At 40.4% G+C, this 22,990-nt stretch overlaps 1 protein-coding gene across 1 annotated transcript in view; it reads right to left on the reverse strand.

Moving 5' to 3' along the window:
* Positions 1-22,990, reverse strand: part of HTT (huntingtin) — a gene marked incomplete in the record, with an annotated part of 1,068,170 nt that overhangs the window by 271,721 nt on the left and 773,459 nt on the right. Inside the window, 1 exon segment of the mRNA XM_053704193.1 lies at positions 11,436-11,558. Coding sequence (XP_053560168.1) covers positions 11,436-11,558 — 123 coding nt within the window.

The following is a 22,990-nucleotide window of genomic DNA, read 5'->3' on the forward strand; positions in this document are numbered from 1 at the left end:
CCCCTCTCTTTTGCGCTCTCTCTCCCCCTATCTTTTGCGCTCTCTCTCCACCCCTCTCTTTTGCACGCTCTCTCCACCCCTCTCTTTTGCGCTCTCTCCACCACAAAAGAGCGATATAGCCTAAGAGAAGGAGGTTAAAATAAACCCTCTAAGGAAAACTGGAATTCTAACAAATGAAGGCGGAAAAAGGCCACACAGTCAAGTGACTAAGAGAAAAATTTCTCAGAACAAGGAGATCGGAACGGAACACTGGGAATTGATTTCCCCCACCATTCCATGTAAGACAGTTCAAGCCCGAAAACCAACATCATGTCAAACTCACGGCCTCGGCAGAGTCTCTCACTCACCACCTCCACATCACAAAGACCAGAAGGGGGCTGGCGGACATAAACCCAATGGAAAGTTTGCAAGAACTCCGGAATAACAGAAAGCTGCTGCAGCAGGATTCAATGCTAAGACTCCAGCTTGCTAGGCAGGGTACCCTAGAACAAAACAGCATCCAGATCCACCCTGGTTTCGACACCAGCAACTCCGGTCTCGATCCAACTCAGAGAATCGAAAGACACGAGAAATCCCTAAAAGTCTCTAGCAGGCGATGGTAAGAAACCAAAAAAGGCAGAGACCCGGGTACTACCTAAATTCTGGAAGTAGGATACCTAAAACTCCAGATCCCAATAAGGATAAGAACTAGGTTTACTGAAAAATAAGATTCCTAAGAACCAAAGGAAGAGAGAACCCTACATTCTCTAGCGAAAAAGAACTGATAGGTTCCGCATCCATCTTGTAGAACCCAAGTAGGACGGAAAAACCCTCCTACTATTAGGGTATGCCCTACAGCCGAAGAAATATCTCAAAGAGAGAAAAATACCGGGACAAAGACTCCAAAGGTCCCTAGTCTTCTCTGACCAGACAATTGTCCAGAAAAACATAATTTATGTAAGAACTTACCTGATAAATTCATTTCTTTCATATTAGCAAGAGTCCATGAGCTAGTGACGTATGGGATATACATTCCTACCAGGAGGGGCAAAGTTTCCCAAACCTTAAAATGCCTATAAATACACCCCTCACCACACCCACAATTCAGTTTAACGAATAGCCAAGAAGTGGGGTGATAAGAAAAAAGTGAGAAAGCATATAAAATAAGGAATTGGAATAATTGTGCTTTATACAAAAAAATCAAAACCACCACAAAAAAGGGCGGGCCTCATGGACTCTTGCTAATATGAAAGAAATTAATTTATCAGGTAAGTTCTTACATAAATTATGTTTTCTTTCATGTAATTAGCAAGAGTCCATGAGCTAGTGACGTATGGGATAATGATACCCAAGATGTGGATCTTTCCACGCAAGAGTCACTAGAGAGGGAGGGATAAAATAAAGACAGCCAATTCCTGCTGAAAATAATCCACACCCAGAATAAAATGTTAATGAAAAAACATAAGCAGAAGATTCAAACTGAAACCACTGCCTGAAATACGTTTCTACCAAAAACTGCTTCAGAAGAAGAAAACACATCAAAATGGTAGAATTTAGTAAAAGTATGCAAAGAGGACCAAGTTGCTGCTTTGCAAATCTGATCAACCGAAGCTTCATTCCTAAACGCCCAGGAAGTAGAAACTGACCTAGTAGAATGAGCTGTAATCCTTTGAGGCGGAGTGTTACCCGACTCAACATAGGCATGATGAAATAAAGATTTCAACCAAGATGCCAAAGAAATGGCAGAAGCTTTCTGGCCTTTTCTAGAACCGGAAAAGATGACAAATAGACTAGAAGTCTTTCGGAAAGACTTAGTAGCTTCAACATAATATTACAAAGCTGAAACAGCATCCAAAGAAAGCAATGATTTCTCCTTAGAATTCATAGGATTAGGACATAATGAAGGAACCACAATTTCTCTACTAATGTTGTTAGAATTCACAACCTTAGGTAAAAAATTCAAAAGAAGTTCGCAGCACCGCCTTATCCTGATGCAAAATCAGAAAAGGAGACTCACAAAAAAGAGTAGAAAATTCAGAGACTCTTCTGGCAGAAGAGATGGCCAAAGAAACAAAACTTTCCAAGAAAGTAATATAACGACCAAAGAATGCATGGGTTCAAAAGGAGGAGCTTGAAGAGCCCCCAGAACCAAATTCAAACTCCAAGGAGGAGAAATTGACTAAATGACAGGTTTTATACGAACCAAAGGTTGTACAAAACAATGAATATCAGGAAGATTAGCAATCCTTCTGAGAAAAAGAACAGAAAGAGCAGAGATTTGTCTTTCAAGGAACTTGCGGACAAACCTTTATCTAAACCATCCTGAAGAAACTGTAAAATTCTCGGTATTCAAAAAGAATGCCAAGAAAAAAGATGAGAAAGACACTAAGAAATATAAGTCTTCCAGACTCTATAATATATCTCTCTAGATACAGATTTACGAGCCTGTCACATAGTATCAATCACAGAGTCAGAGAAACCTCTTTGACCAAGAATCAAGCGTTCAAACTCCATACCTTAAAATTAAGGTAATGAGATCCTGATGGAAAAAAGAACCTTGAGACAGAAAGACTGGTCTTAACGGAAGAGTCCACAGCTGGCAAGAGGCCATCCGGACAAGATCCGCATACCAAAACCTGTGAGACCATGCTGGAGCTACCAGCAGGACAAACGAGCATTTCTTTAGAATATTGGAAAATACCCTTGGAAGAAGAACTAGAGGCGGAAAGATATAGGCAGGATGACACTTGTAAGGAAGAGATAATGCATCCACTGCCTCCGCCCGAGGATCCCGGGATCCGGACAGATACCAGGGAAGTTTCTTGTTTAGATGAGAAGCCATCAGATCTATTTCTGGGAGTTCCCTTATTTGAACAATCTGAGGAAATACCTCTGGGTGAAGAGACCATTCGCCCAGGTGCAACGTTTGGCGACTGAGATAATCCGCTTTCCAATTGTCCATACCTGGGATATGAACCGCAGAGATTAGACAGGAGCTGGATTCCGCCCAAACCAAAATTCAAGATACTTCTTTCATAGCCAGAGGACTGTGAGTCCCTCCTTGATGATTGATGTATGCCACAGTTGTGACATTGTCTATCTGAAAACAAATGAACAACTCTCTCTTCAGAAGAGACCAAGACTGAAAAGCTCTGAAAATTGCACGGAGTTCCAAAATATTGATCGGAAATCTCACCTCCTGAGATTCCCAAACCCCTTGTGCTGTCAGATACCCCCACACAGCTCCCCAACCTGTAAGACTTGCATCTGTTGAGATCATAGTCCAGGTCGGAAGAACAAAGAAGCCCCCTGAACTAAACGATGGTGATCTGTCCACCATGTCAGAGAGTGTCGTATAATCGGCTTAAAGATATTAATTGAGAAATCTTTGAGTAATCCCTGCACCATTGGTTCAGCATACAGAGCTGAAGAGGTCGCATGTGAAAACGAGCAAAGGAGATCGCATCTGATGCGGCAGTCCTAAGACCTAAAATTTCCATGCATAAGGCTACCAAAGGGAATGATTGTGACTGAAGGTTTTGACAAGCTGATATCAATGTTAAACTTCTCTTGTCTGACAAGGACAGAGTCATAGACACTGAATCTATCTAGAAACCTAAAAAGGTTACCCTTGTCTGAGGAATCAATGAACTGATTGGTAAATTGATCCTCCAACCATGAACTTGAAGAAACAACACAAGTCGATTCGTATGAGATTCTTCGAAAATGAGAAGACTGAGCAAGTACCAAGATATCGTCCAAATAAGGAAATACCAAAACCCTGTTCTCTGATTACAGAAAGAAGGGCACCGAGAACCTTTGAAAAAAATTCTTGGAACTGAGGCTAGGCCAAACGGTAGAGCCACAAAACTGGTAATGCTTGTCTAAAAAGAGAATCTCAGACACTAAAAGTGATCTGGATGAATCGGAATATGCAGATACACATCCTGTAAATCTATTGTAGACATATAATGCCCTTGCTAAACAAAAGGCAGGATAGTCCTACAGTAACCATCTTGAATGTTGGTATCCTTACATAACGATTCAATATTGATAGATCCGGAACTGGTCTGAAGGAATTGACCTTCTTTGGTACAATGAAGAGATAAAATAAAACCCCAGCCCCTGTTCCAGAACTGGAACTGGCATAATTACTCCAGCCAACTCTAGATCTGAAACACATTTCAAAAATGCTGAGCTTTTGCTGTGTTAACTGGGACACGGGAAAGAAAAAAATCTCTTAGCAGGAGGCCTTAACTTGAAGCCAATTCTGTACCTTTCTGAAACAATGTTCTGAAACCAGAGATTGAGAACGGAATTGATCCAAATTTCTTTGAAGAAAACGTAATCTGCCCCATACCAGCTGAGCTGGAATAAGGGTCGCACCTACATGGGTACTTAGGAGCTGGCTATAGGTTTCTATAAGGCTTGGATATATTCCAAACTGGAAATAGTTTCCAAACTGATACCGCTCCTAACAGTTGAGATAATAATTTATTACCCTGGAAAGAAAGGGAAAGCAAAATTGACTTTAGAAGACATATCAGCATTCCAAGTTTAATCCATAAAGCTTTTCTAGCTAAAATAGCTAGAGACATATACCTGACATCAACTCTAATGACATCAAAAGGTGGTATCACCAATAAAATTATTAGCATGTTATAGAATAATAATAATGCTATAAAATTATGATCTGTGACTTGTTGCGCTAAAGCTTCTTAACCAAAAAGTTGAAGCTGCAGCAACATCCACTAAAAATATAGCAGGTCTAAGATTACCTGAACATAAGTAAGCTTTTCTTAGAAAGGATTCAATTTTCCTATCTAAAGGATCCTCAAATGAAGTACTATCTGCCGTAGGAATAGCAGTACATTTAGCAGGAGTAGAGACAACCCCATAACCTTAGGGATTTTGTCCCAAAAAACTCTAATCTGTCAGATGGCACAGGATATAATTGCTTAATCTTTTAGAAGGAGTAAAAGAATTACCCAAATTATTCCATTCCCTGGAAATTACTTCAGAAATAGCATCAGGGAGATTAAACACTTCTGGAATAACTACAGGAGATTTAAAAACCTTATTTAAACGTTTAGATTTAGTATCAAGAGGACCAGAATCCTCTATTTCTAATGCAATTAATACTTCTTAAAATAAAGAACGAATAAATTCCATCTTGAACAAATACAAAGATTTATCAGCATCAACCTCTGAGACAGAAACCTCTGAACCAGAAGAACCATTATCAGTATCAGAATGATGATGTTCATTTAAAAATTCATCTGAAAAAAGAGAAGTTTTAAAAGACTTTTATGTAAACTAGAAGGAGAAATAACAGACATAGCCTTCTTAATGGATTTAAAAAATAAAATCTCTTATGTTATCAGGAACACTCTGAAAATTAGATGTTGACGGAACAGCAACAGGTAATGTAACAGTACTAAAGGAAATTTTATCTGCATTAATAAGTTTGTCATGACATGCAATACAAACAACAGCTGGAGAAACAGATACCAAAAATTTATAGCAGATACACTTAGCTTGGTAGCTCCAGCACCGGGCAGTAATTTTCCTGAAGTATCTTCTGACTCAGTTGCAACGTGGAACATCTTGCAATATGTAAAAGAAAAAACAACATATAAAGCAAAATTGATCAAATTCCTTAAATGACAGTTTCAGGAATGGGAAAAAAATGCCAGTGAACAAGCTTCTAGCAACCAGAAGCAATAAATAATGAGACTTAAATAATGTGGAGACAAAAGCGACGCCCATATTTTTTTAACGCCAAAAAAGACGCCCACATTATTTTGCGCCTAAATGCTTTTGGCGCCAAAAATGACGCCACATCCGGAACGCCGACATTTTTGGCGAAAAAGAATGTCAAAAAAATGACGCAACTTCCGGCGACACGTATGACGCCGGAAACAGAAAAGATTTTTTGCGCCAAAAAAGTCCGCGCCAAGAATGACGCAATAAAATGAAGCATTTTCAGCCCCCGCGAGCCTAACAGCCCACAGGGAAAAAGTCAAATTTTTTAAGGTAAGAAAAAATGATTGGTTCAAATGCATTATCCCAAATATGAAACTGACTGTCTGAAAAAAAGGAATGTTGAACATCCTGAGTCAAGGCAAATAAATGTTTGAATACATATATTTAGAACTTTATAAAAAAGTGCCCAACCATAGCTTAGAGTGTCACAGAAAATAAGACTTACTTACCCCAGGACACTCATCTACATGTTTGTAGAAAGCCAAACCAGTACTGAAACGAAAATCAGCAGAGGTAATGGTATATATATATAAGAGTATATCGTCGATCTGAAAAGGGAGGTAAGAGATGAATCTCCACGACCGATAACAGAGAACCTATGAAATAGACCCCGTAGAAGGAGATCATTGAATTGAAATAGGCAATACTCTCCTCACATCCCTCTGACATTTACTGCACGCTGAGAGGAAAACCGGGCCCCAACTTGCTGCGGAGCGCATATCAACGTAGAATCTAGCACAAACTTACTTCACCACCTCCATAGGAGGCAAAGTTTGTAAAACTGAATTGTGGGTGTGGTGAGGGGTGTATTTATAGGCATTTTAAGGTTTGGGAAACTTTGCCCCTCCTGGTAGGAATGTATATCCCATACGTCACTAGCTCATGGACTCTTGCTAATTACATGAAAGAAAGAAAACTATTTCCGTTCTCTAGGACCCCTAGATCCATATGCTTCAGTATCAAGTACCCATCCAGGGTAATACCTAAACGGGTCAAACCTGATACCTAGGATAGACGGACCTGCTGTACCAGAACCGGAATCTAGAAGAAAAAACTCCCTTTCCTAAGTAGACCAAAGGAAAGCAGACCTAACTAGTATCCACAACAGGTCTTGCCAGCCATCTAGGATACAATGTATCTTCCAGAACACTCCAGTGCTAAAAGGAAAACTTCTTAAGTTCCAGCAAAGCTAGAACAACTGAGACATCAAATTAATGAAGCTGTAAGGCTTAAAATGTCCTCTAAATATCGGGGGGCAGAAAACACTACATTTTCAACGGAAGACTCCAACCTCTCGACCATCAAAGTCGATAGGGCTAAAAATCCCATGCGACGAAACGTCTGTCTCAGAAGAGTTTCTAAAACAATCCAGAGCTCAAAAAAGATAATTTATGTAAGAACTTACCTGATAAATTAATTTCTTTCATATTGGCAAGAGTCCAATGAGCTAGTGACGTATGGGATATACAATCCTACCAGGAGGGGCAAAGTTTCCCAAACCTCAAAATGCCTATAAATACACCCCTCACTACACCCACAATTCAGTTTAACGAATAGCCAAAAAGTGGGGTGATAAAGAAAGGAGTAAAAAGCATCAACAAAGGAATTTGGAAATAATTGTGCTTTATAAAAAAAAATCATAACCACCATAAAAAAGGGTGGGCCTCATGGACTCTTGCCAATATGAAAGAAATTAATTTATCAGGGAAGTTCTTACATAAATTATGTTTTCTTTCATGTAATTGGCAAAAGTCCATGAGCTAGTGACGTATGGGATAGCAATACCCAAGATGTGGAACTCCACGCAAGAGTCACTAGAGAGGGAGGGACAAAATAAAAACAGCAATTTCGCTGAAAAAAATAAATCCACAACCCAAATATAAGTTTATTCTCAAAAAAGAAAAAGAAAAACTTAAATCATAAGCAAAAGAATCAAACTGAAACAGCTGCCCGAAGAACTTTCCTACCAAAAATTGCTTCCGAAGAAGCAAACACATCAAAATGGTAGAATTTAGTAAATGTATGCAAAGAAGACCAAGATGCTGCTTTGCAAATCTGATCAACCGTAGCTTCATTCTTAAAAGCCCAAGAAGTGGAAACTGATCTAGTAGAATGAGCTGTAATTCTCTGAGGCGGGGCTTTACCCGACTTCAACTAAGCTTGATGAATCAAAAGCTTTAACCACAATGCCAAAGAAACGGCAGAAGCCTTCTGACCTTTCCTGGAACCAGAAAAGAAAACAAATAGACTAGAAGTCTTCCTGAAATCTTTAGTGGCTTCAACATAATATTTCAGAGCTCTCACCACATCCAAAGAATGTAAAGATCTCTCCAAATAATTCTTAGGATTAGGACACAAAGAAGGGACAACAAATTCTATATTAATGTTGTTAGAATTTACAACCTTAGGTAAGAATGTAAATGAAGTCCGCAAAACTGCCTTATCCTGATGAAAAATCAGAAAAGGAGATTCACAAGAGAGAGCGGATAATTCAGAAACTCTTCTAGCAGAAGAGATGGCCAAAAGGAACAACACTTTCCAGGAAAGTAGTTTAATGTCCAAAGAATGCATAGGCTCAAATGGAGGAGCCTGCAAAGCCGTGCGAAAAGGAAGAGCAACAAATTGGTAATGCCTGTCTAGAAAAGAGAATCTCAGGAACTGATAGTGATCTGGATGAATCGGAATATGAAGATATGCATCCTGTAAGTCTATTGTGGACATATAATGCCCTTGCTGAACAAAAGGCAGAATAGTCCTTATAGTCACCATCTTGAAAGTTGGTACTCTTACATATCGATTCAAAATCGTTAGATCCAAAACTGGTCTGAATGAATTTTCTTTCTTTGGGACAATGAATAGATTTGAATAAAACCCCAGGCCCTGTTCCTGAAACGGAACTGGAATGATTACCCATGATAACTCCAGGTCTGAAACACACTTCAGGAAAGCCTGAGCCTTTACTGGGTTCGCTAGAATGCGTGAGAGAAAAAAATCTTTTCACAGGTGGTCTTACTCTGAATCCTATTCTGTACCCCTGAGAGACAATACTCTGAATAAAATAAAAATAAAAATCTCCAAAATTAACCACTTTCTTACATAAGACACAACTAAGATCTTAATCCACTCTCTCACCATTTCCCGCCTTGATTATTGCAACTCTATCTTCTCTTGTCTCCCCAGTTGCCCTCTATCTTTATTACAATCCTTAATGAATGCCTCTACTAGGCTGATCTTCCTTACATGTTGCTCTTCTTCTACTGCACCTGAATCTGACATTCAAGGGCCTCTATGGCACTGCTCCCCCTATATCTTAGACATTGTCTCCAGATACTCTCCCTCCCGTCCCCTTCGCTCTATTCATGACCTCCTCCTCTCCTGTTATTACCTCACATTTCTGTCTACAGGACTTCTCCAGACTAGCCCCTATTTTGTGAAACTCTCTGCCTCGCTCCACAAGACTCTCCCTCAGTTTTGAAAGTTTAAAGCACTCTTTAAAGACACTACTGTTCAGGGATGCTTACAATATACGCTAACCTTTTCCAATCTAAGTACCTCTCTTCCTTTGTTATCCCCTTAAAACCACTTAGCATGTAACCCTACAAGCCCAGCAGTTTGTAGATCACCTTCATGAGAGCTGATTTACAACAGTGCAACTCTTGGCAGGGCCCTCTACCCACTTTTTCCTATAAATGTTGCCCTGCATATAATACCTTTGTTTATATCGCTGCAGAATCTGTTGGTGCGCTAAAAATAACTGATAATAATGATAATAGTTGACACAGAAAGAAAATAAGATCAACTCAGAATTTATATTTCTAGAATTCTAAGGAAGAAACATACTTTTTCTTCATGAGTTCTTGTAAATCATGTTATCAAGCAATGTACAAACAACATGCTAGCTTCAAATGGTAAGATGCAAATGTTAGCTTTGGAACTTAGTGTCTCAACCAGACTGCCCTTATGGCAATATAAGCTGCTACTAGGCCTCAATCAATAGACATTTTCAATGCTGCTTGTTTGTAGCTGTGTCTAATGTGGAATATGATCATATGCTTGTCAGAGATGTTTCCTTCATAAGGTGGTTAGAGTCCATGAGCCATTACTCCTAGGATTAATCTCCTGGCCCCTCTCTGGTATCCCAGTCTTATCTTTGCCTCAACAGTAAAGTAAGTGAAGAAATCAATTTTCCCTGATGTTCACAATATACCTTAATAAACAGCCAGTGTAGGCTGCTCTTATAACTAGGGACAGTAGCAAAAGAGCAGGCTGTATGGGGAGTGTGAATTATGGCCGTATTGAAAGCTGATATTAGGACTGCTAAAACAGGAAAGTTTATTCTCATTTTTAACTACTTAAGCAGCAAAAATTTTAATAAGAGCCAATGGCAAATTATCTATATACATAAATCTTTATGAAATTATTGTATTTTTGTTTTTGACCGCACTGTCTCTTTAAGTGTGTATAGCAAGCTTATTCTATGATTGTTAATTTTGCTTTTCAATTCTGTATACATTTTAACTAATGCTATTGTTTTCTCTCTGCAAACCTGGTTATGCAGACCTAAATTCTATGTTCTTTCTTCAATTTGGTCTTTACCACAGAGTCAACATTCTTTTTTCTTGATTGATCTCTTACTTCATAAACTAAGTTTTTGAACAAGATAGTTGAGACCTTTCTTTGAACAAGGCAGCCTGTAACAAGTTACTTGCATCACCAGTTTCAATTTTTTTCTCTTTCCAGATGTGTTAAACATTTTATTTTTTTTTTACCATTATTTCTCAGAATTTTCAGGAATTTTTAAATTTTTACAAAATAATTTAGTTAAGGACTTACAGTATCTGCAAGTTTCTTAAGGTTTCTGACATTCAGATCTTTGTTCTAGATCTAGTCAATGTAAGTAGTCAAGAGATTTTCTCTTCCTGAGAACCTTATTGGTTTTAAGAGATTTTCAATCTCTTCTTTTGAACCTATGAATGGGTTTAACCATTCAGATTATTTAGAAAGTGATTGTTTCTTCTGCAATTTTCACCAGCAAAGTCTCTGGGTTGTTTACCTTTTTTGTGAGATTTTTTATCTTATTTTCTATTAGGATAAGGTATTTTCTTTGTCCTATTTAAATTTTAAAGAGCATTTAAAAATATTTTTTTCCGACATGAGATTTCAAAAAAATAATTTGTCCACATTTGAGTCAAAGGACTAAAGTTGTTTATTTGCCTTTCTGGTTAAAGCTCTCATTAAGAATGGCTTTATTAGAAGCAGGAAGATTCCTTCCAGAAATTGTACAATCCATTCTACTAGATAAGTTCCACTTTGTGTGTCTTTTAAAATGAGGCTTCTGTTATGTAGATTGTAGGGCAGCAACTTTTTTTCTTAACTCACTTTTGGGATAGTTTTTGAAAGGAAAGAACTGGCTGGTAAATGGGTGCCTGCCTTAACCTTTTCTCTCAATTTTACTTGTGGACTCTACAGCATGGGTATTAGATCCCAGGACCAATGGCTCATGGACTCTCACCACATTAAACAAAATGAAAATAAATTAACTGGTACAGCAACAAAAATATCCTCTATATAATAGCATACATGAGAAATACTGGTCTTCTCAAATTCAGATAATGTATTCCAAAAGCTCATTCACCAAATATTGTTTATCAATTGCTTGTCCCATTTGTACAATAATGATTTTACTGTACCTTGCTGTTCATAAAGGAATGACGTTCTGTGTGTGGAATTCTATTCACCAGTTCTGCTCCTTCCAGCAGTGCAGAGTCTGAGTGTGTATAGCATTGTGATCGAACCAGCGACACATACCAGTCCTTTAAGAAAAAACATAAGCAATTACCAGATAAGATGCAATGTATGAATCATAAGTGTCTTAATATATATATTTTTTTTTAAATAGATATTTTCATTCCTTTTTCAGAATAGATGACAACAGTTGGGGGAATGCAGGCCTCCATCACAGATAATCACATATTAAAGGATCAGACACTAGGGTCCAAAAAATTATGAACAGTAAAATGTTATTCAAACAGTTCACCATATGTACAGTGAGCAGAACATAAGACAAATCTATGCTTAGTACAGTACCATAAGTCGAGTAAGAGTAGTAAGGGGGGGGAGGGAAGCATAGAGAGAGAGGAGTGGAAGAGGGGGGGGACAGATCTTCACAGTCGCCTTAAGGAGGCGGACCTGGCGGTAGTAAGAGTCGGGTAGCTTGTCAGTAAGGATGAGGGGGTCTTGTGTCGTGGCAGGTGGGAGCCAGGAGGTCGCATGAAGTGCTTTCCAATCAGCCCAAGCCATTTCAAATAAGTCAGATTTATTCAGATCATAATATATGGCCTTTTCCATAGTATAGAGAAAGGCCATCGTGTGCTCAATATCCCTCCAATTTGGGGGTAATTCCTTTTTCCATGCTCTAGCTATGTTTGTTTTGATGGAGGAGAATAGGTATATGCACATTAAAACTTTGATGTGTGGTCAAGGTATGTAAGCCCAAGTGGAGGAGGGCAGAGGCTGGGTTGCGAGGAATCCTGATTCCCATGTCGGTTAGGGCACGAAAACCTCTGTTCCAAAGTGGTGTAATTTTTGGGCATTCCCACCAAATATGTAATATATCGCCAGGAAGACCACAGCCTCTCCAACAAAGGGGGGAAGTGCCAGGGAACATTTTAGATAGCCGCGTAGGAACCAGGTACCAGTGAGTGATGCCTTTATAGTAAGTCTCAAACATTGTTATGCAGTGTAGTGATTTCTTGGTCAGTAAGATGATTCGTTGCCAGGTGTCAACTGGGATGTGAATATGTAAGAGTGTGTCCCACCTAAGCAGGTGTAAAGCCGGCTCGGGAGGAAGAGTGCCCTCCAGTAAATTGTAGTGTGTCGTCAGTGGTTTGACAAGTCTGTGACCCCTGCGCCAGATGGACTCCCATGGAGTAAGGGGGCGGGAAGATGGAGGCAAGAAACCCCAACTTCTTAAGAAACTTTTGACTCTGAGGGCTTCGAAGTGGAGGATGGGAGGGATATCTGCTCGAGAATCCAGGGGGGATAGATCAAAAAACCTGTCTTGTTGGGTCGCTGACCAGAAGTCTGAGACCTGCTAACCTCCAGTCGAGCCCAGATGTTAGGTTGAGTCTCTGCGAGTCCCGTAAAAAGACTTGCTACCGAAATAATCGAGGAGGGGTGGGAGGCGACTAACTGACGGTGTTGAATCTTATCCCAGACTGAGAGGCATTCTAGAATGACAGGATTTTGGATGCCCAGTGATCTGCGGCAGTGAGGTGGGGTCCAGATCAGGTCTTTAAGGAATACATTGTGTGGCAGTGAGGCTTGCTCTATTTCCCTCCACCTGTCACACGACTGAAGTACTCCCCACTGGGAAACATGCGTGAGCATTGCGCCCTCATAATATTTCACTATAGATGGAGATGCTAAGCGCCCCCGGTTGAATATGGAGCTGAAAAGTTTTGTGGGCAATTCTAGGGGTCTTGCCTTGCCAGATAAACTTTGTTATCTCACTTTGAAATTGTAGTAAGAGGTGCATGGGGATTTTAATCAGGAGGCATTGAAAGAGATACGTGAGTTTCGGGAGAAATTACATTTTAAGGGAAGCAATTCGTCCCATCCATGAGATGGATTTGTGATCCCATGTGGGTTTAAGGGTGCGCAATTCCGCAAGGAGGGGGAGGTAGTTATCCTTGACCATGTGTACTACACTGTTGGATATCCGCACGCGAGTGACCTGTTCTTTTGTCCATTTAAAATTAAATGTATCCTGCAATTTGGAGATGTAGTCTCTTGCGGGTATCCCCACCAATATATCTCTGTTTTAGAGACATTAAGTTTATAATAGGAAAGGTCTCCAAAGACTTTTAGGATATCCAAGAGTCTAGGGATGGCACTGGACGGATCTGCCGAGAATATAGTAATATCGTCGGCGAATAAGGCGATCTTATGTTTGGTGCCCGATAATATAATTCCCTGCATGTCTTTATCTAAGCAAATTCGCTCTGCCAGGGGTTCGACCGCTAGAGCAAACAGCAGGGGGGATAACGGGCACCCCTGTCTGGTGCCATTCGAAATCCGAAAAGGGGGAGAGTGGAAACCCAAACCCCTGATCCTTGCCGTCGGAGTGGAGTATAGGGCCTGAATAGCCCGACAGATTATGGGGGAAATTTTAACACTTTCAAAGTTTCCCACAGGTAGGCCCATCGGACTCTATCAAAAGCCTTCTCTGACCGAGAAGGGCTTATGCATCCTAGTGGACTCGTTCACAATACTGATAAGTCGCCTGGTGTTATCAGGGCCCTCGCGACTGTGGATGAAGCCCACCTGGTCTGGGTTAATTAGGTTCGGTAGGAGTTTGCAGACCCAATTAGCCAACAGTTTTGAGTATACTTTGACATCTACATTAATCAAAGAAATCGGTCTGTAGCTGGAGCATAGTGAGGGGTCCTTATTGAATTTGGGTATCGTGACAATGGTAGCCTCTAGAAACTCCTCTCTAAAATGACCCATACTCCCTGCAAAGTAAAAAAAACCCTCAAGGACATTATGGGTGAGAAATCTGAGACGGCTCAACGTCGTTGTCTGCCCTATGGGATTGCTTTGGGGTGGGGAAGGCTGAAGCCATTCCAGAGTTGGCAGTCAAAGGGTATGGAGTGAGGGAGGAAAAGTATCAAAGAAGGGAGGGAAAAAAGGGGAGAGGGAGAGGGGGTTTAGTCAAGTACTTGAATATCGGTAATGTACTAAGAGTTGAGGTGGAAATAGTCCACCTGGGTGGAACCCTGGCATTGGCTGCCCTATGTAGGGGGGGGGGGGAGCTAAGCATAGAGAGGGGTTACAGGGGCCAGAATATCCAGCCCCGCTCCACATATGTAGAGGTCAAGTCAAGTGGGTGGTCGTTGGTGTCTGTCAACCTAAGGGGAGTGCAAAAATATAATAACATTATTTCAAAAATAACAATAACAGAGTACCATACATTAAGATACCAGCAATGTTAACAGTATGATTATCCCTCCATCGAAGTTAGGAGCCCTTAACCTGTGCCGTGTCAACCCAATATCATACATTAACATGTGTAACATCAAACAGAGTAAATTGAAACAGCTTATCTGAACTATTGGGGCATCTTCTTCTCAACCTTGTGTAGTTCACAAACCTCATGTGACTCCAAAACATCTGCGAGAATTGGCAGAGGCAATAAAACTCCTTGGAGGGACTGAAGATTGTCCTACAGTAAAGATTTACGGTCAAGGGGGCTGTGCACGAGAATCCTGAGTCTGCTGCGTTTTCAATCTTTTGGGTCTTTGATCTTTACTTGTCCATTCAGGGGCAGTAGCCTGTAGTTTCGCCCGGGAGGGAGTTCTTGCAAATCATCAGCTGTGAGTCCCCACTGTGCTAGAAGAGTGGTCCCCTGGGCCAAGGTGGACACTGTGTGTGTCTGGTTATCTCTAGATATTATCAATTTTGTCGGGTAGCCCCATCTATATTTAATACCTGCTCTTCTGAGTACCATGGTGACTGGTTGGTATAATCTCTTATGCTGTAAAGTATGTGCCGATAAGTCGGGCAACAGTTGGATGTCCCTGAACTTTTCCGGCAACTGCGGTTTGCGAAAGGCAGCCTGCATAAGCTTGTCCTTAAAGAGAAAACTATGAAAACAGACAATAACATCTCTTGGCTTCTCTTGCGAAACTGATCTCGGGCGCAAAGCTCTATGGGCTCTTTCCATGGTAGTGGTCATGCCCTCACTAGGGCCCAATAGTTCACCGAAGAGCTCGTACAAGTAATTCTGAAGTTCCGCTGGTGCGATATCTTCCGGTATCCCTCTGAATATGACATTGTTCCTGCGTGCCCGATCTTTGACATCAGCCAGCTTGAATTCGAGTTGGCTCAATTGATCTGATAATGCTGAGTACGCCAAGAGGTTCGACTGGTCGGTGGTAATATCGTCTTGTTTTCTCTCGAGAGAGTCCACCCTTTCTGCAATTTCTGAGATATCTTTTTTAAGCTCGGCATGGCTCCTCTGAATTTCCATCGTGATGGAGCGCATTTGACACGCGAACATTTTCTTGAGAGTGGCTTCTGTGATGAAGTGTTGGGATTGGGGAGATAGTAAGGTGTCGGGCTGGGAACTCTCTTTTAGAGATTCTGAGTCACTCAGACCCTCATTGAGTCCTCCACATGTTCCTTGGGTGGCTGAGTGAAATGATCTAAAACCGTGCTAGAAGAGTGGTCCCCTGGGCTTTCGAGTGGCGTCTGGAAGTATGAGGCATTCTTGTTTGTGATGTGGGGAGCGAAAGATTAAGCAAGGTTTGTATGCGGGTTAAGGGTAGGGATAAAGGCACAGGACAATTACCCCCTAGGTTGACAGGAAAGATGTAAAATAAAAAATTACTGAGCATCAGCAATCATGACTAGGACAGATGACCCTCTTGACCTCATCTGGAAGTATGAGGCATTTACTGAAAAGTGTTGTAGATACAAGATACATATATATGGGAGGGCACAGAGTGGTTCTTCCTGGTGTGGTAAAGTAAATGCAAAGTTTAGGTTTAATATACAATAACACTCGGAGCAGGGCAGGATGGTCCCCCCGGATCCCTACCCCCGCATGCCGGCAGTCACTGTAGAGACCAAAATTCTATCGGACTTAGAATGAGCCAAAGAATGCCGCCACACAAAGGCAGGAACCAGAGAGGTCCCCCAAACACAGGCCAAAGGCTATGACCCTAGAGACAGTGACAGACCCCCTCTCAACTCGGGGAAAGAGGATACGACCTGAAGGAAGGGGAAAAGGAAAGGGGAGATGACCAGCTCAGACAAGCAGAGCCGGAAAGGGAGAGTCTTGAGGGAGTCACACAGTGCACAGTATACACAGAAAATTTAGTAAAACTTGTAATGCAGAGACTTGTGGCATATGATAGTTCTCCCCTCGTGTGGTAAAGTAAATGCAAAGTTAAGGTTTCCTATACAATAACACTCGGGAAAAGGAAAGGGGAGCTGACCAGCTCAGACAAGCAGAGCCGGAAAGGGAGAGTCCTGAGGGAGTCACACAGTGCACAATATACACATAAAATTCAGTAAAACTTGCAATGCAGAAGCTTGTGGCATATGATACAATGACCGATAATGTAGGAATAGAAACCTACAAACAAACATAATTTAGGTAAGAACTTACCTGATAAATTCATTTATTTCATATTGGCAAGAGTCCATGAGCTAGTGACATATGGGATATACAATCCTACCAGGAGGGGCAAAGTTTCCCAAACCTCCAAATGCCTATAAATACATCCCTCACCATACCCACAATTCAGTTTAACGAATAGCCAAGTAGTGGGGCGATAAAGAAAGGAGTAAAAAGCATCAACAAAGGAATTTGGAAATAATTGTGCTTTATATAAAAAAATCATAACCACCACAAAAAGGGTGGGCCTCATGGACTCTTGCCAATATGAAAGAAATTAATTTATAAGGTAATTTCTTACATAAATTATAATTTCTTTCATGTAATTGGCAAGAGTCCATGAGCTAGTGACGTATGGGATAGGAATACCCAAGAAGTGGAACTCCACGCAAGAGTCACTAGAGAGGGACGGATAAAAAATAAAAACAGCCAATTCCGCTGAAAAAATTAATCCACAACCCAAATATAAGTTTATTTTCATAAATAAAAAAAAAAACTTAAATTATAAGCAGAAGAATCAAACTGAAGAACTTTTCAACCAAAAACTGCTTCCGAAGAAGCAAATACATCAAAATGGTAGAATTTAGTAAATGTATGCAAAGAAGACCAAGTTGCTGCTTTGCAAATCTGATCAACTGAAGCTTCATTCTTAAAAGCCCAAGAAGTGGAAACTGAACTATTAGAATGAGTTGTAATTCTCTGAGGCGGGGCTTTACCCGACTCCAAATAAGCTTGATGAATCAAAAGCTTTAACCACGATGCCAAAGAAATAGCAGAAGCCTTCTGACCTTTCCTGGAACCAGAAAAGATAAATAGACTAGAAGTCTTCCTGAAATCTTTAGTAGCTTCAACATAATATTTCAGAGCTCTCACCACATCCAAAGAATGTAAAGATCTCTTCAAAGAATTCTTAGGATTAGGACACAAAGAAGGGACAACAAATTCTCTATTAATGTTGTTAGAATTCACAACCTTAGGTAAGAATTTAAATGAAGTCCGCAAAACTGCCTTATCCTGATGAAAAATCAGAAAAGGAGATTCACAAGAGAGAGCAGATAATTCAGAAACTCTTCTAGCAGAAGAGATGGCCAAAAGGAACAATACTTTCCAAGAAAGTAGTTAAATGTCCAAAGAATGCATAGGCTCAAATGGAGGAGCCTATAAAGCCTTCAAAACCAAACTAAGACTCCAAGGAGGAGAGATTGATTTAATGACAGGCTTGATACGAACCAAAGCCTGTATAAAACAGTGAATATCAGGAAGTTTAGCAATTTTTCTGTGGAATAAAACAGAAAGAGCAGAGATTTGTCCTTTCAAGGAACTTGCAGACAAACCTTTATCCAAACCATCCTGAAGAAACTGTAAAATTCTAGGAATTCTAAAAGAATGCCAAGAGAATTTATGAGAGGAACACCATGAAATGTAAGTCTTCCAAACTCGATAATAAATCTTTCTAGAAACAGATTTACGAGCCTGTAACATAGTATTAATCACTGAATCAGAGAAACCTTTATGACTAAGCACTAGGCGTTCAATTTCCATACCTTCAAATTTAATGATTTGAGATCCTGATGGAAAAACGGAATTTGAGACAGAAGGTCCGATCTTATTGGAAGTGGCCAAGGTTGGCAACTGGACATCCAAACAAGATCCGCATACCAAAACCTGTGAGGCCATGCTGGAGCCACCAGCAACACAAACGATTGCTCCATGATGATTTTGGAGAACACTCTTGGAAGAAGAACTAGAGGCGGGAAAATGTAAGCAGGTTGGTAACACCAAGGAAGTGTCAACGCATCCACTGCTTCTGCCCGAGGATCCCTGGACCTGGACAGGTACCTGGGAAGTTTCTTGTTTAGATGAGATGCCATCAGATCTATTTCTGAAAGACCCCACATCTGAACAATTTGAGAAAACATCTGGATGGAGAGACCACTCTCCCTGATGTAAAGTCTGACGACTGAGATAATCCGCTTCCCAATTGTCTATACCTGGCATATGAACCGCAGAAATTAGACAGGAGCTGGATTCCGCCCAAACAAGTATCCCAGATACTTCTTTCATAGCTTGAGGACTGTGAGTCCCACCCTGATGATTGACATATGCCACAGTTATGATATTGTCTGTCTGAAAACAAATGAACGGTTCTCTCTTCAACAGAGGCCAAAACTAAAGAGCCCTGAGAATCGCACAGAGTTCCAAAATATTTATTGGTAATCTCGCCTCTTGAGATTTCCAAACCCTTTGTGCTGTCAGAGATCCCCAAACAGCTTCCCAACCTGAAAGACTTGCATCTGTTGTGATCACAGTCCAGGTTGCATGAACGAAAGAGGCCCCTAGAACAATACGATGGTGATCTAACCACCAAGTCAGAGATAGTCGAACATTGGGATTTAATGATATTAATTGTGATATCTTTGTATAATCCTTGCACCATTGATTCAGCATACAAAGCTGGAGAGGTCTCATATGAAAATGAGCAAAGGGGATCGCGTCCGATGGCTGCAGTCATGAGACCTAAAACTTCCATGCACATAGCTACTGAAGGGAATGACTGAGACTGAAATTGGTTTCAGCCTGTTGGAACCTTCAAACGTCTCTTGTCCGTTAGAGACAAAGTCATGGACACTGAATCTATCTGGAAACCTAAAAAGGTTACCCTTGTCTGAGGAATCAAAGAACTTTTTTGTAAATTGATCCTCCAACCATGTTTTTGAAGAAACAACACTAGTTGATTCATGTGAGATTCTGCAGAACGTAAAGACTGAGCAAGTACCAAGATATCGTCCAAATAAGGAAACAACGCAATACCCCGCTCTCTGATTACAGGAGCTGTCGCTAGGCCAAAAGGAAGAGCAACAAATTGGTAACCCTTGTCTAGAAAAGAGAATCTCAGGAACTGATAGTGATCTGGATGAATCGGAATATGAAGATATGCATCCTGTAAGTCTATTGTGGATATATAATGCCCTTGCTGAACAAAAGGCAGAATAGTCCTTATAGTCACCATTTTGAAAGTTGGTACTCTTACATATCGATTCAAAATTTTTAGATACAAAACTGGTCTGAAAGAATTTTCTTTCTTCGGAACAATTAATAGATTTGAATAAAACCCCAGACCCTGTTCCTGAAGCGGAACTGGCATGATTACCCCTGATAACTCCAGGTCTGAAACACACTTCAGGAAAGCCTGAGCCTTTACTGGGTTTGCAGGAATGCGTGAGAGAAAATATCTTCTCACAGGCGGTCTTAACTCTGAATCCTTTTCTTAACCCTTGAGAGACAGTACTCTGAATCCATTGATTTTGGACCGAATTGGTCCAAACATCTTTGAAAAATCTTAATCTGCCCCCTACCAGCTGAGCTGGAATGAGGGCTGCACCTTCATGCTGACTTAGGGGCTGGCTTTGATCTCTTAAATGGCTTGAATTCATTCCAATTCAAGGAAGGCTTACAATTGGAAACAGATTCCTTGGGGGAGGGGTTATGTTTCTGATCCTTATTTTGTCGAAAGGAACGAATACTGTTAGAAGCTTTAGATTTACCCTTAGGTCTTTTATCCTGAGGCAAAAAAAACTCCCTTCCCCCCAGTGACAGTTGAAATGATTGAATCCAACTGAGAACCAAATAACTTATTACCTTGGAAAGAAAGATATAGTAATCTGGACTTAGAAGTCATGTCAGCATTCCAAGATTTACGCCACAAAGCTCTTCTAGCTCTTCTAGACATAGATTTAACATCATTCTTGATGATATAAAAAATGGCATTACAAATAAAATTATTAGCATGTTGAATGAAGTTAACAATGCTAGATAAATCATGATCCAATACTTGTTGCGCTAAAGTTTCCAACCAAAAGGTTGAAGCAGCTGCAACATCAGCCAAAGAAATTGCAGGCCTGAGAAGAAAACCTGAATATAAATAGGCTTTCCTTAGATAAATACTATCATCCGTAGGAATAGTAGTACGTTTAGCATGAGTAGAGATAGCCCAATCGACTATGGGGATCTTTTCCCAAAACTCTAAAGTAACTGCTGGCAAAGGATACAATTTTTTAAACCTTGAAGAAGGAATAAAAGAAGTACCAGGCCTATTTCATTCCTTAGAAATCATATCAGAAATAGCATCAGGAACTGGAAAAAACCTCTGGAAAAACCACAGGAGGTTTATAAACAGAATTTAAACGCCTACTAGTTTTAATATCAAGAGGACTAGTCTCCTCAAAATCCAATATAATCAACACTTCTTTAACAAAGAACGAATGTACTTTATTTTAAATAAATAAGTAGAGTTGTCAGTGTCAATATCTGAGGAAGGATCTTCTGAATCAGATAGATCCTCATCAGAGGAGGATAAGTCAGTATGTTGTCGGTCATTTGAAATTTCATCAACTTTATGAGAAGTTTTAAAAGACCTTTACATTTATTAGAAGGCGGGATGGCAGACAAAGCCTTCTGAATAGAATCAGCAATACATTCTTATAAATTCACAGGTATATCTTGTACATGAGATGTTAAAGGAACAGCAACAGGAAATGTACTATTACTGATGGACACATTCTCTGCATGTAAAAGTTTATCATGACAACTTATTACAAACCACAGATGGAGAAATAATCTCCACAAGATTACAACAAATGTACTTAGCTTTGGTAGAACTGTTATCAGTCAGCAGGGTTCCAACAGTGATTTCTGACACAGGATCAGATTGAGACATCTTGCAAATGTAAGAGAAAAAAACAACATATAAAGCAAAATGATCAATTTCCTTATATGGCAGTTTCAGGAATGGGAAATAAATGCAAACAGCATAGAACTCTGATAGAGAAAAAAAGGCAAGAGGCATATAGGAATGGGGTTTGAAATAAAGAAAATATTTTGCGCCAAGTACGACGCACAGAGAAAATTTTTTGGCGCTAACAACATCCGGAAATGACACACTCGCGTCATTGAAGACGCAACCTTGTGAAAGGACTCGGCGTTGACAAAGACGCCGGAAATGACGAATTTGCACCATCGAACGTAACTTCACGGCAAAAAAAATCTTGTGCCAAAAATGACGCAATATACTTTGGCATTTTGGCCCGCGAATTTAAAAATGATAGTCAATTGAAAAAAGACTATACCCCAGGTAAGAAATAAGTAGGGATGCACCGAAATTTCGGCCACCGAAAATTTCGGCCGAAAATGGGCCTATCCCATTTCGGCCGAAAGAGGGGAAAACCGGCCGAAAATTGCATGTTCTATTTGAAATTAAATTGACCCCTATGCACCACAAAATCAACCCCTGGCAGCCAGATTTGTATCCCTCTAAGTGTCCTCCCCCGTGCCTCACTGACCGCAATAAGTAGTTAGAAGACGCATCTAAATTTAGCCCCGTGTGGCTGGGTTATTTCTAGGCCATATTCAACTTTAACTACATGCCCGAGAATGCCTTGCGGGTAGAGGGGGTGCGGCACTGTGGGCTGTTCACTAACTTGAAGCAGAGCGGCAGAGTGAGAGAGGGAACTTGCTGTGTCAGATGAAATTTATGACACTTGCCTGCAGAGCCATATAGTTACTTGTAAGGGATCCTCCAGTCAGTGAGTGTGTGAAAGGATCATACGTATATTTACCCTTATCTGGCTCCCTGTCTAACTGTGACTTTATTTGAAAAAGCAGCTCATTGAGTCCTGCACAAATAAAGTCACGATTAGACAGGGAGCCAGATAAGACAGACAGAGGGGCTGCAGCGTGGTTTCAATACAAGCAGCTGTTACCTCCTCCTCCTGAGTCCTGCACAAGGAGCTGCTTTTACAAAAGTGTCACCGCCAGACAGGGAGCCAGTCCAGATAAGAATGAATTATATGCAATATGTAGGGGCCTTTGCACACTGACAGGAGAACTGTAATTGTTTGGGCTACAATCCACAAGCACTGGTAATAGGATCTCTTGCATTCCTCTGTGTCTCAGTACCATGCTTAAGCCCATGCTGCCTGCTGTGTACCTCAATGCAGATTATTATGTGTATATATATATATATATATATTATATATATATATATATATATATTATATATAT

The sequence above is a fragment of the Bombina bombina genome, chromosome 2 (assembly GCF_027579735.1).
Source record: "Bombina bombina isolate aBomBom1 chromosome 2, aBomBom1.pri, whole genome shotgun sequence".
Taxonomy (NCBI): domain Eukaryota; kingdom Metazoa; phylum Chordata; class Amphibia; order Anura; family Bombinatoridae; genus Bombina; species Bombina bombina.